The sequence below is a fragment of the Hipposideros armiger genome, unplaced genomic scaffold (genome assembly GCF_001890085.2).
Source record: "Hipposideros armiger isolate ML-2016 unplaced genomic scaffold, ASM189008v1 scaffold_19, whole genome shotgun sequence".
In the NCBI taxonomy this organism is placed as follows: Eukaryota; Metazoa; Chordata; class Mammalia; order Chiroptera; family Hipposideridae; genus Hipposideros; species Hipposideros armiger.
Genome location: NW_017731369.1, coordinates 5,907,076 through 5,921,677, shown reverse-complemented (window position 1 = coordinate 5,921,677; position 14,602 = coordinate 5,907,076). Strand labels below are relative to the sequence as shown.

The 14,602-nt window shown below is 56.8% G+C and overlaps 1 protein-coding gene across 5 annotated transcripts in view; it reads right to left on the bottom strand.

The window, feature by feature from the left end:
* The window catches only part of GSE1 (Gse1 coiled-coil protein), a 439,129-nt gene that overhangs the window by 7,648 nt on the left and 416,879 nt on the right, over positions 1 to 14,602 (bottom strand). For 2 of the 5 annotated variants that reach the window (XM_019634952.1, XM_019634977.1), the window contains 11 exons: positions 14,393 to 14,568; positions 13,701 to 13,898; positions 12,845 to 13,036; positions 12,089 to 12,405; positions 10,952 to 11,276; positions 8,475 to 9,088; positions 7,149 to 7,261; positions 6,564 to 6,834; positions 4,910 to 5,023; positions 3,720 to 4,091; positions 1,805 to 2,080 (listed from right to left, as the gene is read on the bottom strand). In XM_019634952.1, the coding sequence (XP_019490497.1) occupies positions 1,805 to 2,080; positions 3,720 to 4,091; positions 4,910 to 5,023; positions 6,564 to 6,834; positions 7,149 to 7,261; positions 8,475 to 9,088; positions 10,952 to 11,276; positions 12,089 to 12,405; positions 12,845 to 13,036; positions 13,701 to 13,898; positions 14,393 to 14,568 (2,968 nt within the window). The remainder of the gene's footprint in view (positions 1 to 1,804; positions 2,081 to 3,719; positions 4,092 to 4,909; positions 5,024 to 6,563; positions 6,835 to 7,148; positions 7,262 to 8,474; positions 9,089 to 10,951; positions 11,277 to 12,088; positions 12,406 to 12,844; positions 13,037 to 13,700; positions 13,899 to 14,392; positions 14,569 to 14,602) is intronic. The other 3 variants (XM_019634958.1, XM_019634966.1, XM_019634971.1) reach the window with 3 other exon arrangements.

Genomic DNA, 14,602 nt, shown 5'->3' with positions numbered 1-14,602 from the left:
GGAGTAGAGTGCGGGAACGGATTCAATGGAATTGTAATAGATAAGCATGATATCGGGGGTGGGAGGGCAGTGGATGGGGGGAGGGGGGTTGTTACTTTGTGAGGGTGAAAAGGGTAACTATTGCATTGTTCTGTACACCTGAAACTAACAATAAATAAAAATAAAATAAAAAAAAAAAGAAGGAAATGCAGAATATGTCCTTGGGGGTAGGGAAGGAATTCCCAAACAAGGCACCAACAAACATCAACCCAGAAAAAATGGGTACATTTCCCTCCATTAAAAAAATAATAATAGGGGCGGCTGGTTAGCTCAGGTGGTTGGAGCGCAGGCTCATAACACCAGGGTTGCCGGTTCAATCCCCACATGGGCCACTGAGCTGCACCCTCCACAAATAGATTGAAACAACTACTTGACTTGGAGGTGATGGGTCCTGGAAAAACACACTGTGCCCCAATAAAATTTCTTAAAAAAAAAATAATAATGCTATATATTGCTTCTGCATACATGAATGTACTTAAAGAATAACATGTAAGAAGTGATGGAAAAATTCAGAAAAAAAGGATTCCATTTGAAGGAGGAAAGGAAGCAAACTAGGAGCTGATACTCTGGTTGTGGCTCCACGGGCATCCCAGAGATTTTAAAATCTCTGATTTTAAAATGCTTATTTCAAAGTATTTGAAATGATGAATATTCATAATCAAGTGTTATTTAATAATATTTACAACATAGTAACATTTGATAAAACTTCTATGATATGGCAATAGATTAATTAGGTGGCAGCGGCCTGGGTTTTGCTTGTCTTGGCTGGCACTGCCCACCTCTTGTCAAACTGACAGCACTGCCAATGCAGTGAGGGTGGTGACTGCAGAGGGGCACGGCTCACCCTGTCAAGAGGGACTGAGAGCAAGGGGCTCTGAGCCCGTGTCACTGCTCTGCTCCCAAGAGATTCTTCCCAAGCAGGCCAGTCCATCTGCCTGTTTAACTATGAAGGGGAGGGCCCAGCACCTCCACTTCTCCCTGCCTCAACTCCATAGCACCCCAGTCTCCGTGTAAGCTTGAAGGGGCCTTTGCAGACATCTTGAGGAAAGGGAGGGGCAGAGACAGGAGGTGGCGTGCTAGCAACACAAGGACCATGCCAGAACTCCACCAGTACCCAAGCCTTGTGACCCCACCACCCGGAGCACTATATCAGTGGGGGAGGGGCGTGCCTGACACCCCCCAAGGGTGTGTTTCACCAGGTGGGGTGGAGTGTGCACGTGAAGTTGAGAATAAAACATTCTGGTGGCTGCCGGGTTGCCTCCCTGCACAAAGTGCTAGTCCAGGAGGATGACAGCACCTCCTGTGAGGGCAAACGCCACCAGCATGGAGGTGCTTCAAGGGTGAAGCAGGCTGAGCCAGTGACCAGGCGTGGCTATGTGGGGCTTAGCTAAGTTTCATTTTCTAGGACTCAGAGTGTCAGGACTGATAGATTTAGAAGCGCACTGGACGACGGCACAGAGAGCAAGGCCCCTGGGCCGTCACACAAGAGTACTGGCAGGCCCCTGGTACTTAAATTTCTCCAGGTGAGAATGGCCTCAGATAACCTGTAGACGCCTGAGGGATAGTCCTCAAAACAGGCAAACCAGCTGAGGAAAATTTACCTTCTAGTATTTGTATCCAATCGTGCCCCAGAAACCTGAGGGCCTGGCGATCCCTTAGAAACAGTCCCCAATGCTGACAGTGACATCCTGCCCTGATCGGTCTATTAAGCTTTCTTCTCCTGTCTTTACCGGGCCCTTGATCTGCACCCCACTCCCCTTTGTACCTTCTATATGTTCCTGGTAAGCTTCAAAAATTGCCTCAATCCCTTGCCACTTGCGTCTGGGGGGTTCCTCGTCCTCCTCTTCTCCGTCGTCGTCGTCCTCGTCTGAGTCCTGGTCCATCTCCTGGGTGAGGGGGCCTTTCCTCGTGGCTGGGGGCTCCTGCTGCCCGTTGTGCTGGGGCAGAGGGAGCCGACTTGAGGACTGCAGCTCCGGAATGTTGTAGTGGATGGACGTGTCCACTTTGTGGTTCTGCTCTGCAGACAGCACAGCTACGTTCCCTGGGGACAAGAAACAGGCTCGTCACAGAGCCTGTGGGGACCTTGTGCCGGGGGAGGAACAGGGCATGGCGGAGAAGGGGCTGGGTTACCCGGCCTTGGCGAACAGAGTCAGCATGTCTGCAGGGCTCACAGCAGACCAGAAGATGAAGTACGTAGAGGCCTGTGCCCTTCAGAGAGTAAAGATGGCACCGGAAGGAATGGTTAGAGCGCTAACGACAGTGGCAGCGGCACACCTGGATTGTATGTATATCATCTCAGCTCAGTTCATCTCCAAGCTTCTGTAAAACGGTGCCTTTGAGCCTGGTCCATAATTGGCCCTCAGTAGTGATCAGTCGCCCTCCCCTCATGAAACAGGTGTTTCAGTCCCTGAGCCTATCTGGTGTTCTGTCCTCCACTAGGAGTCAGCTAACTAACTGATGCAGACCAGGTCTGCTGTCTCAGGGCATGGCCCAGCTGGTGCTGTGCTAACGGGGGCATGCTGCCTCCTCGTGTAGACTGCCTTGTAGAGCCCCAAACCTGCTCAGCCAGTGGACTTGTACGGCTCAAAGTGGTATTGACTGGATGATTTTAAAATCCTGAGGGAGGGCTCAAGTGTAATATCAGGAAAGGGTTGAAATAAAAACAAGGCAGGAAAAACGTGCCCTAGAGCCACAGGAAAACCTCTAAGAGGTGTGTCCTAGACGATGCACAGAGGTGTTTAACCTAGTCAGGTAGTCAAAACATTTTCCTCCTTGAAGAATATTCAGTTAAACTCGTGACAGACATTCAATAAGGCACTCCTCCTTATTTTGGGGGAGTCTTTTTAATCACTGCAAAAAGCACTGCCCTTTGCTTTTTGGGTATCATTTCATCTCTGTTGACAGCAGTAACTTACATGAAGGATACTGACCCAATGTCAGTATTTATTCAGCTTCTATATAGCTTGTCGTTAAAAAAATATTTAAATGGTTTGGACAAAATAACCAAATTATTTTCTTCTGGCTATGGGCGTGTACAAAAATTAATTTTATACTCAGTAGTTAATCACTGAAGATTCTTTTCTAATCAATTTCAAGCTTTGATTCAATGGAAATGAAATGGACCAACCCCTGTTCTCCAACCGTGACTCCCACCAAAATATCTAAGAGAAGTGAATCTGGTGGCTAACGTGGGTTAGAGCCACTGTTAGGTCACAGAGTGCTTGCCGGGCCTGGTGGAACACCCACTGAGTCAGTTATCGAAAGATGGAGAGATTTTCAGGTGAGTCTGTGTGGGGGACAATGGGAAATCACTCAGCTATAGGACACGCGACTCCTACTGCCAGAAAGGCACCCTCGCCTGGCCCTACTAGAATTGAGGAAGTGCTTCTACTCAACTCCGACGGCATCACTTGCTAGAGTTTCTCCAAGCACGGCCCACAGACCGGCAGCATCAGCACCACCTGAGCACCACCTGCTAGAAATGGAGACTCCTGGGCCTCACCCCAGACCTGCTGAGGCAGAACCCGCCTCTAATGACCTCCCCAGGTGCCTCGCACACTGTACTCAAGTTCCAGAGGGCCAAGCCCATGGCTGCCGCTGAGTGACTGCTGGTGCCCGAGGAACGTCAGCCAACGCTACAGTACCACAGGAGCAGAGCGGGGACGGGCAGCCCCGCTTACCTTTGTGCTTCTGCAGGGCCTTCTGGGTGGACTGCAGCACGGACTCGTGGAACTGATGTGCAAACTCTTCCGCCATGAAGGGCTCCCATGGCTTGCTCTTCCCGTTGATGCTGTGGGACAACGGCACGGGGATGCCCTTGGGTGCGGGGCCCCGGATGTAATGCAGCATGCTCAGGCTCTTCTTGCCCCCGGGGGCCTCACTCGGCCTGGCCTTCTCGCCACTGGCAGGAGCCGGCTCCTGGATGCGCGACAGCTCCTGGGGCCGGAGCTGTTCCAGTCTCCCAGGCTCTGCGGCCTTTGGGACGTCAGACAGGGAAGCAGCAATACCCACAGGCTTCTCCATATCCAGAGAGGCTGGCTGCGTGGCTGGTTCTTTTAGAGACAGAAAGCGAGGAAAACGTTAAGAGCTGCCAGTGACCAGGAAGACCCTGACCTCTACAACTTACATTTAATAAAGACCTAGTACAAAGGGCCAAGACTCAGGGGGCCCCTTAATTAAATGTCAGCGCGCACTGTGTGATCTGAAGACGGGGTGTGGTAGCAGCAAGTCCATCCTTGAAAGGTGCCCCAGGAAAGCATCTGGGAAGAAAAAGAATCGGAAGGAAGAAACAAGTCGCTTCAGATCATCCAAACGGTGGGAAGTTATGGAGCCCAACCCGACAAGAAAGACCGCGTGAGGGGAGAACGGGACTGGACCATAGAGAGTTCCCGCTCCATTCAGCAGCACAGCGATGTATAATCAAAGCCACAAAAGAAAAGAGAAGGTGTGAAAGCAGGTGTTGGAGAGGCAGCCGCGGGAGAAGAGTGCCAACAAGGGGCAGACAGGAGCAGCGGAGCCCAAGCAGCAGTGCTGAGACCTGGGACATGGCTTCAGTGGCTCGGGCCACCACCGGACTGACAGACGCTGGCTACAACTACACTGACCACCAGACAAAAAGATTTCTGCGGAAGCCGGGACCCTCCCCCTGAACTCTCTGAGCCCTGACTTCCAGCTCTCATGGTCCGTCCAGAGGAGATCCTTCACCATTGTGCAGGCAGCTTGTCTGAGAGATGGAGAAGCAACACATCCTGTCTCCCGGAGGTTAAGATTCATGAAGACCTTGAGCGGTCGCTTTTGACCTTGGGTAGCCCACACGTCAGTCTTGGGCGGTGGTGGCAGCTGGGGCTGTCCTTCCCGCCCTGGGCCTTACCGCTCAGGGAGACAGCAGGACTGTCCCTCGGAGAGTTTCTGAGTGAGTCTGCCACTGCTGCTGACAGTGCCTTCTGCTTCATGGCATGGAGCATTTCGACAAGTTTCTCTTTGTCTATGAGAAAAGCAGCCTGAGATTAACAAGACGGTTGCATCATTTCTGAGAGGGAAAGGGAACAAGAATTCTAGCCCAGGCTGTGACTGGCAGGTACAAGTCCTTTCAACCAAGAAAAACACAAAGCAAGCATCACGGGGACAGGCAGTGCTTAAAGGAAGAAGCCTTCATGTTAAGAGGGAGCCCAGATTCCTCTCCACTTTTACTTGGTACCATTTCAGCTGGATTCCAGAAATAGCTGTGTGTGCACGGCAATGACAGCTATATGAAATAACGAGCACCTATGATCTTCCAAGGTGACTTCTGAGGACGCATTCTTATTTCAAAGACAAAAACGTTGGCCCTAACACAAAGAAACAACCTGAAGACCCACCCGGCACCCTCTGGAAGCACAGGCTGCTTCCAGGAACCTTCTCTCCCCTCTACTGGTGTCACGCAAGCGCAGTCCTCACGATGGTTGCCATTTACTGAAAAGGCACAGACCCCTGTGATGTTTCATGCCATGAATTCCTGTTGCAGTGGCACTTTTTGCGGAGACTTAAATGGCCACATCACCGGTGGTTTCCTTCAGGAATTCCATCAGGCATAAAGAAGCTTTTGATGAACAGAACTATGCATGTTCCCAGGGATGTGGACTGGTAATCACCTCGTCTAAGAGAAAGCAAGAATTCCAGCTCACTGGTTCAAGACAAAAAGCAAACTGCTGCACCTCAATAATGAAGTAACTGAAGGACCGACGTGCACGTGTGCTTTCCTCTGACTTCCAGAGAGAGGTGACCAGGTGACACCAAGGGGCAGTTGGAAGTATGAAAATGAACACCCCAGACAGGCCAAGTTCTCATTGAAACCGATATCCAGGCATTAAATAAGTGTGTGGGTGCAGACCAATGAAGCAGACACACCCCCAGAAAGTGTTCAGACCACACAATGTCTTCTACACTATGGATTCCAGCCCAAAGAGTCAGCCCCAACACGGCCGACCTGGAAGCATATTTCAGGGCAGGCCACCCACTCACAAGGTGGGTCGGCTCTGCCTGGCAGCCGGACCATCTAAGCCTCCCGCCATCAGAACACGAAGCCCCAGTCAGTGGGCCACGTTCGTGGCCCAGCAAGAGGAATCGCCCACTGCCACGGAGCCTGGCGTGCTCTGCCACAGGAGGGCGCACCTGGGCCTCGTGCTAAACCCACCTTCTCAGGAGCCAGGAGATAAGTGACAAGAGCAGCTTTACATACAGAGTAAACATCAGCAAGTCTTCTTTTCCATCCCGGAAGAAACCCCCAGAGAAAAGGGGCTTTGAATGGGGCGATATGAGTTTCAGATGGAGAGAAGGCAGAGCTAGAGATACTAGGGCAGGGCTGTTGAGCGCGGAGGGCCGACTTCCTTGGGGAGCCGGAGGAAGTTAAGAGAGGCCCAGGACCGAAGTGTTTTCAGGTTCTGCCTGGGACGAGGGTTTAGGACGTCCCCAGGAAGTCTATGGGTCCCACCTGCTGCTTCAGAAGCTTCTAGTAAGCCCTACCCATTGCGAGGCCCTACCCATACCTTTCCTCTTCTCAGCGCTGATGTGGGTCAGGTTGAAGATGGTCAGGAACTTCTTCTTCTCTTCGAAGTTGGGGCTGTTGTTCATCTCATCAGGACTATAGCGGGTGAAGAGGGCCAGTCTCGGGGAAGGCGTCTGCCGCTTGTTCTGAACGGTCGGAGGCGACGGGCTCCTCTCTCCCAGCATTCGCCGCCGCTTCCTCCGCTTCTGGGTCAGCAATTCCTCCTTCTGCTGTTGGGTGGTCAAGCCAAAAAGTTGCAAAAACTCTAGCTTCTAGATTGGGAAAGAAAACAAATGAGTTTGAAACCACCGGCAGTGGTGTGATTCCACTGTCCCCGGGGCCCCTCCTGGGGTCCTCGAAGCCCACCCACCCACATGCCGCGGCCAACTCTGTGCCAGGCCTTGGAAGAGGAGAACCCCGACCGCATGCCAGGGCACCTGGGGTCAGGGGGACGGGAAGAGTGCAGCGGGGTCCCAGCAAATGAGGGGTCAGCTGGGACAGAGGGAAAGCCAAAGGCAGGCCATCGGTGTGGGCACCAGAAGCCCAGCCCCACAGCCTGACACAGCGGCGCTGAGACCCCAGATACCTCGGAGGACGTGTCCAGTTTGAGGGGCGGCTGCTCAGCCACGCAGCGGAGGTGGGCCCTGACCTCCTCTTCGTCACTCTCATCGTAAGAGTCATCCAGGTCGTAGTAGTATCCTGAGGGCAAGAACAGATACGTCTTCAACCCTGTGATGTGTGTGTGCAGACCCACCCGCCAGGCCATGCTGGCCCTTTTGAGCACCCCAAAATCCAGATTCCTTTTCAACCCAGGTGGCAAAGTGCATTAACCCCTAATCCCAGGGCTTTTCAGGGACGGCAGGTGGGGGCAGGAGGCAAGCACCAGGTTTGGTTTGGACCCACAGCCCTCAGGTGGCCAGGTGGTCCCTGGGCTGACACCAATCCCCAGCAGGGGACCATTCATTACACAGGCCTGGGGCCGTGTCCACGGCAACCCAAGGCTGTTTGTGCACATCCACTCCCTCCTTCTGCGGCCATCTGGGTCCATTACCCAGGAGGGGACAGGCACACTCCAGTCCCCACTGTCTCAAAGGCACAGAGCATACATGCAAACTCAACACACAGAGAATAACTGTGGGATCCCCGCGCCCAAGGGCACCAGGGTGCTCTCCCCTCTTCCTTCACCAAAGTGAAGAGAGGAAAAAATCCTTTGGCCCTAAATCTAGCCTAGATCAAAACCCCAGGAAGACTTAGCCTTGGCCCCAGCTTCTGGCTAAGAAGCTGACGGACTTCGACACTGCACAGGACCCACGCTTCCAGCAGGAGAAAAGAAACTCGTCTGGGGCCAGTTTCCTGATCCCTCCTGTTTACGTGGGGTTAGTAGCCACTCTCATCCTGCGCCAGCTCACCTGTTCTCCTTGGCTCTTTGGGGAACCCAGGGAGCTACTGGCTGAGTCTCCCCACTGCACAGGAAGGAAGTGGCCAGACCTCCTGCCCCTGCCCCTGACCAGGCCTGCCTGCCCTCAACGGATGGCAGCTCCACATGTGGAGGCACTGCTGGGCCCAGGCCCAGTCTCAACAGCCTCCTCCCATGATGCTGCACTATTAATATTTAAAATGATCTTATTAGCCTCTCATCATCATTTATTAATCATGCATTTCTGTGGAACCATCCTTACGGACAGGCTTTGATTTGGCTTTTGGGGACAATCTGCATTTTGGCAGGACCAGCGAGGGGCCCCGGGTCTGTTTCCCCAGCAGAGATGCCAGGTAGCTACACACAAGCCAGTGACCTTGCGCCCCGGAGCTGCTAAAACCCCAGAGCGGAAGGCAGGGGTGGGAGAAGGGGGGGCCGTGGGGCTGGCACTACTGGTCCCCAGTCCCCAGTCAGGAGCCACCAGGGAGACTGCACCTTTCTCCTGGGCCTCTCGCCGTCTGCGCTCCTCCAAGTCCAGCTTGCTGACCAGCCTCCGGCGCTGCTGCAGGAACTCATCATAGATGTAGGCAGGGTCGGGGCCCCGTGGCGCTGGGGGCCGGTAGGGCGAGCCCGGCTTCAGGGACCCAGAAAGGTCCCCAAAGGGGGTTGGCTGGGCGAGGGAGGCCCGCTGCTGGCCCAGGATGGTCTGGGTGGACTTCTCGAGCTCAGCCAGGAAGGGCCCAGGCCCATGAGGAAAGGCCTGGTGCTCCAGGCTCGCCGCCTCCCGTGGTGGCGGCTGGTACTTGTCCAGCGGGGTGGCCTCACGCTTCCGGGGCCCCTCGTCTGCTTTTTCTGGACAGTAGACCCGTTCTACCTTCACCAGCGGGACAGCTGCCTGGCGGGTGGGCTCAAACGGGGCAGGGTGGCTGTGCAGAGGGTGGCTCTCGGGGGCTCGCCGTGTCTCCAAGGTGCTGTCCATCAGGGACACCGGGTTCCAGAGGGCGGTGGGCACGGAGTGGTGCTGGGGCTTGGGTGAGATGAGGGGCGGGGGCCCGCCAAAGTGCTGCGGGGGGTCTCGGCTGCTCGGCTCATGACGGTTTGGTCCCGGCCTAGGGAGTGAGCAGACCAAGCCCTCAGTCATTAGAGAATGGGCATGCCAGCAGCCCGCCCATGGGCCTCCCAGGATGCCTGCCAGGGCCTGGGTGCAAGAGGCAGCTTCTAAGATGGCCCAGACAGGAACCCCAGCACTGGAGGCGTGTGACGGCCTCCTTCCCTAAGCCACCTGACCAGGGGCTGGACGGAAGGCTGCACCTTCCACTCCTTCCACGAGTGCTGGCCCCTTCCCGTGACTGCGCCTCCCTCTTCAACAACTCGAGGCAGGTGTGTGGAGACCTGCTTTTGAGAAGACACAGAGGCTGGGGCGGTGGACACTGCTTGCTGAGGGCACAGAGATGATCTCAGGTCCAGGCCAGACCCTCTTCCTACCTGGCTTCTCACTTGAGACCTTGCAACAGCTCATTCTGCTCCACCAGTTCCTGAATCCCTATGAACTCCCATAAGGACAGACCCTCATTTCTGTTTTCCACAGGAGACCCATTACATAGAGAACAAAGACAGGGCTACAGCAGCAAAGGGGTGGCCCTGCCGCTGTCTGTGCCCACCTCCAGGTGTGCCAAGTGATGGGGCAGATAACAGAGGGCGGGCCAGCTGCCCCCAAAGGGGCCATGACACCTCACTCCCCACTGTCCTCCACAGCAGCCAGGGGGACCAGCTCTAGGTGCCTGCCCAGCCCAGAGAGGCGGGGAAGACCCTCACAGCCAGGGTGGGCCTGCGCCACTGCTGACCCCCAGTGGTCGCCACCAGAACTGCAGCAGCCCCATGTGGCCCCAAAGCAGCAGCTGGGCTGGGGCCTGACCTGGGAGCAAGGCCACTTGCTGTAGCAAGGTGCCCCTCACACACGCAGGTAGGGAGGGGACTGGAGAACAATGTCCACCCAATCAGCAGCTTTGCCAAGTGGTCGTACTATATGACTCTTTCCTTAATGCATTTAAAACAAGAGTCAACAAAAAGACTATTTGGGTGTTGTTTTTCCAAAGCGTTATCTATTTTTTTAAGGGAAACTCCATGCTGCCCAGGTGACCCAGGGCAAGATCTGAGGGGACAGAAGGGGAAGGGGCAGAGGCCACTGTGGGCATGTGACCCGGCTCTCAGGGCTCTCCCTGCCTGGCAGAGGAGGGGGACGTTTAACCACACAGCCACCATCATCCCTCCTGGTTTTTCCTGGACTCAGGCTGGGAGACAATCCTGAAGCGGCTGCACTTCTGATCAGCTACACGTCCGTAAGTAAATAACAAAGGAATAAAGCCCCTTGGCAGAATAAATATGTCCAACACCAAAGCCAAGCACTGAATGGTTTTCTAGCTTGGAGCACAAGGGACCCTTCAGAATGTCAAGTTCTGTAAGGCCGAGCATGTTGTTCCCTGCCCGCTGCCGTGGCGACCACTGAGGCCAGGTGAGAACACCCCAGGCCTGCACAGGGCTGCCAGGCCCTGAGGCAGAGGCCGCCCCTGCTGGAAGCGGCAACACACAGGCCCTGACAGCAGCACCAGGATGCTGGGGCCCTGAGCCGAGGAAGATGCCCAAGGGAGTCAGAGTGCCAGATTTTATCGGGTGATGCGGACGTGCGCTGGCTGCTCTCCCAGTCCCCTGGGCGTGAGGGGAGTTAGAAGAGCAGAGGGCAGCTCACAAGGAGACAAGTGAGCCTCTTGTGTGGCCGCAGGGTGGGCCCAGAGAAGCAGAGGGACACTCTGCAACAGAGAGCAGGCCCGAGGCTGCAGGAGACCCAGTCAGGGGGCCTGGCTACAATTCAGTTCCAGGCAAACCACAGGTGCTCCATAAATGTTGGCCGACTGTGAACAAATCGGGAGTGTGCCAAGTGCCCTCCCACACGCCCCGAACCCGGCGGGCCCCACCTGGCGCTCTCGGGCCTGTGCTCGGGCTCCGTGGGCACCGGGGGCCGGCCCATGTCCAGGTGCTGCTCCAGCACCTGCTGCCGGAACTCAGACACCTGGGACTGCCGGTCCTCCTTTTCCTGCCGCAGCCGCCGCTGCCGCGCCAGCCACTTCTCTTCCTCGTTGGTGCGCTGGATGAGCAGGGCCGTGGCGGCGCCGCTGCCCGGCAGAGAGAAGAGGCTGTGGTTGGAGAGGAGGCTGGGCACAGTGTGGTGGGGGGTGGGCGCTGGGTGCAAGGGGTGCTGCACAGGCTTGGGCGCCTGCAGGCCGGCATCCTTCAGCTTCTCTGTAGGGGGAGAGAGACCGTCACACCCCGGCAGGATCCCAGCACACCAGGCCCAGCTCGCGCCTGCCCTGTTCTCTCCGGTCCCCAACTGCCCAGGGCGCAGCAGCACGCCGCCCTTTGGAAGGGCTCTTCCCACGGCCATGGCACCAAGACTACTGGAAAGGGCCTCACAGATGCTTTCAGGGAGCACACCTCATCCTGAAGGAAACATGGGTGCCGGCAGGCACTGCTCCCACCCAGCCCGGGGCCGGCCGACCTGCAGTGGGGTGCCTGGCAGGCTCGCAAGAGCAGACTGTTACACTTTTAGGAATCATGGAAGCAGTTGTTAAACAAACCCTTATTGAAAGTTAAGATACGTACACTTATAATGAAATGAAATGTTAAAAACAAAGGTACAGGGATGACCGGTTAGCTCAGCTGGCTGGAGCGTGGTGCTGATAACACCAAGGTTGCCGGTTCGATCCCCGCATGGGACACTGTGAGCTGTGCCCTCCCTAAAAGAGTCAACTATGCCACTGTAGCATGAAAGCAATGTGTAACCAATGACCGTGGCTATTTGCCAATAAAATTAAAAAAAAAAAAAGTACAAAATACTCAAAGCTCACCACTTCCTACTCCTTTGGCCACATTTTTATCATTGTGCATATTCTCAAGGTCATCTGTGTCTACCGTATCTGTACCACCAGCCACTGAGCACCTGCGCAGCTTTGTAGCTGGAAACTGGCCCCGGGGGGCGTCCACGCCATGGACGTTGGCAGATGCTACAGAATCAGGGCCTCGGTCTGTCCCTCTGGCGCGTCCACCCCGGGTACCTGCTCGGGTCGGGGTCAGCTGCTCCGAGGGCTTGCCCCGCTCCTCTGTGGCGTGGCTCCGCAGCCCGTGCAGTTCGGCCACTGGCAGGAAGGCTGGCTCCAGCGCCTTGGCGGCCAGCAGCTCCTTCTCGCGGGCGCGTTGCTCCCGCTGGCGCTCCAGCTCCCGCTCGCGTTCCTTCTCCCGCTCGCGTTCCAGCTCCTTCTCCCGCTCCCGCTCCTTCTCGCGCTCGCGCTCGCGCTCCTTCTCCCGCTCGCGGTCAGCCTCCCGTTCCCGCTCGCGCTCGCGCTCCCGTCGCAGCTCCTCATCCATCTGCAGCCTGTGGGGAGTGGAAAGGGCGCCTGAGCTCCACGGTGAAGGGGAACCAGGGACAGTCCACTAACGACAACGCCCGGAAGCGAGAAGCTGACAGCCGAGACCGAGGTTTCTGTGGAAAGCCTGGCATTCTAACCCGAAGAGTGATGGGCGTCAGAAACTCAGTCTGTAAGAGACAAGTTGTGTGCCAGCTCCCTAAGTAAGCTTTGCTGAAAGCTCATGCCAGGAGGGGGACGATTCCAACAGTCACCAAGCCCAGTGCCATCTAGGTACCTGAAGCATCAACTGTCACTGTCCCATTTACAGGTGAACAAACAGAGGACAGGAGTGACTCAGGAGCCACCCAGCCACCAAGTCGCCAAGCAGGGCTCTAGCTGGGCTTTTCTCCGCTCTGCCATTGGGGCTGGGGGAGCAGAAGGGTGCCAGCCCAGGACGTGGCTCACCTCTCAGCGCTGAGGCTGGATATCCGCTCCGAGTGCAGTGCTGCCAGGGACGAGTGGGACAGCTCGGGGGGGTAGCGGACCCCGGAGAGGTGGAGATGCATGGCTGACGGGTGCAGCGGAGGCAAGGAGCCGGGGGTGGGGATGGGGTAGAAGGGGGACCGCAGGGCAGACAGGCAGTAGGAGTCATCCATCCTGTGCAAAGAAGACAAGCCAGTCAGCACCGAAGTTCAAGACGAAAGGCGGGACCTGGCCCTAGAGCCTCTACAAAGGCCCTGTAGGGGCCACATCGATGACCAGCCCCAAAGCCCCTTGCTGGCAGAGAGGCCCCTAGATGCCAACAGCTCAGGACTCCGAGGCCCTGCCTGCCACCCTGCGGCTCAGCCAGGCCAGGACCCTTCTGGGTCTGACCAGCAGGCCCCGTGTGAGTGGCAGGCCACAGCATAACTACAGCCCCGTCAGGCTCAGGTCACTTCTACACAGAGCAGTGACCACACATATCTCCAGTGGGGTCGTTACACAGCAAAGGAGCCCTTGTCTTCTACACAAACCCCGGTGCTCTGTGTATTAACGGTTCTGTGCTGCCAGTGGAGCCACCGACAAAGGGAGGAAGTGAGGAAATGACAGCTCAGACAACAAGGGGAATTCCTATCGGCGCAAACCCCTAATGGCTAATGTGGACGGCTGGGGTGCTGCTCCAGGCTTTCACCGGGGGCTCCAGCTTCCAGGGCTTGAAGGACACGTTCCTGGCCAGGTTCCACTTTGCCACGCACAGACTAGTGCCTGGACCTGAGGGGATGTGGGGTTAATGGCCCTGGTGACTCAGTGGGGACGGCAGAGGCGGTCTTGGTCAACTCACCTGAAAGCCGGGTGGGGGAAGGGGTGCGGGGCCAGGTAGCTGGGGTGGTAGTAGGCAGCGGCAGCGGCCGGGTCCAGGCTGAGGGGAGGTAGGGAGGACATGCGGAGGTCCTCGGTGGTGTGGTAGGGCCGGAAGCTCCTCAGGTAATCCTCGGTCATCGGGCTGGGGGGCACCACGTGGTGCACAGGCCGCTGGAGGCTGCAGGTGGGGACGGAGAGACGGAGGTGAGCGGAGCACTTGCTCCAGGCTGGGAAATGGGTCAGCCTCCTCGCACTACCCCTGCCACCACCTCCCTCGGAAGGACGAGTCTCTGGGGACAGGCCCTGGCTCTCGCTAACGAGATCCTGGTGCTGGCAGGAGGCCCAGAGCACAGAGGGGGGCAGCTGCTGTTCCTTGCCTGCCTGGCCCCTTGCTGTCCTCACCAGCAGGCGCAGGCCTGCTATCTGCAGCCCAGAGGAACCCCTGGCCCCAGAAACCAGGACAGGGGTTTAGGCAGGATGGGAGAGCCAGCCACCATCTCAGTGTGCAAACGGGCAGCAGGCGTAGATGGGCCCACAGGCCCAGGGCTGAGCCACCATCTGGCGGCCCTGAGGCTCAGCTGGTGCAGACTCCCAGGCCGCCGGCCCAGCCTCAGGGACCCAGACCCCAAGCACACAGGCCTGCACCCCCAAGTCCTCCATCTACAGACTTACTTGAGCGGTGGAAATCGGGAGTCCTGCACGACCGAGCTGGGGGAGATGCCGAAGGGGTAGGGGGTGCTGAGTAAGTGGGAGGGGATGGCCGGGCCCCCTGCTTTCTCCTGGGGCAGTGGGGGCTCCACAATGAGGCGTTCCCGACCGCCACTGCTGCCCCGAGAGCTGGTGTCCTGCTGGAGGACAGAGAACAGTGGGTCAGGGTGGGTG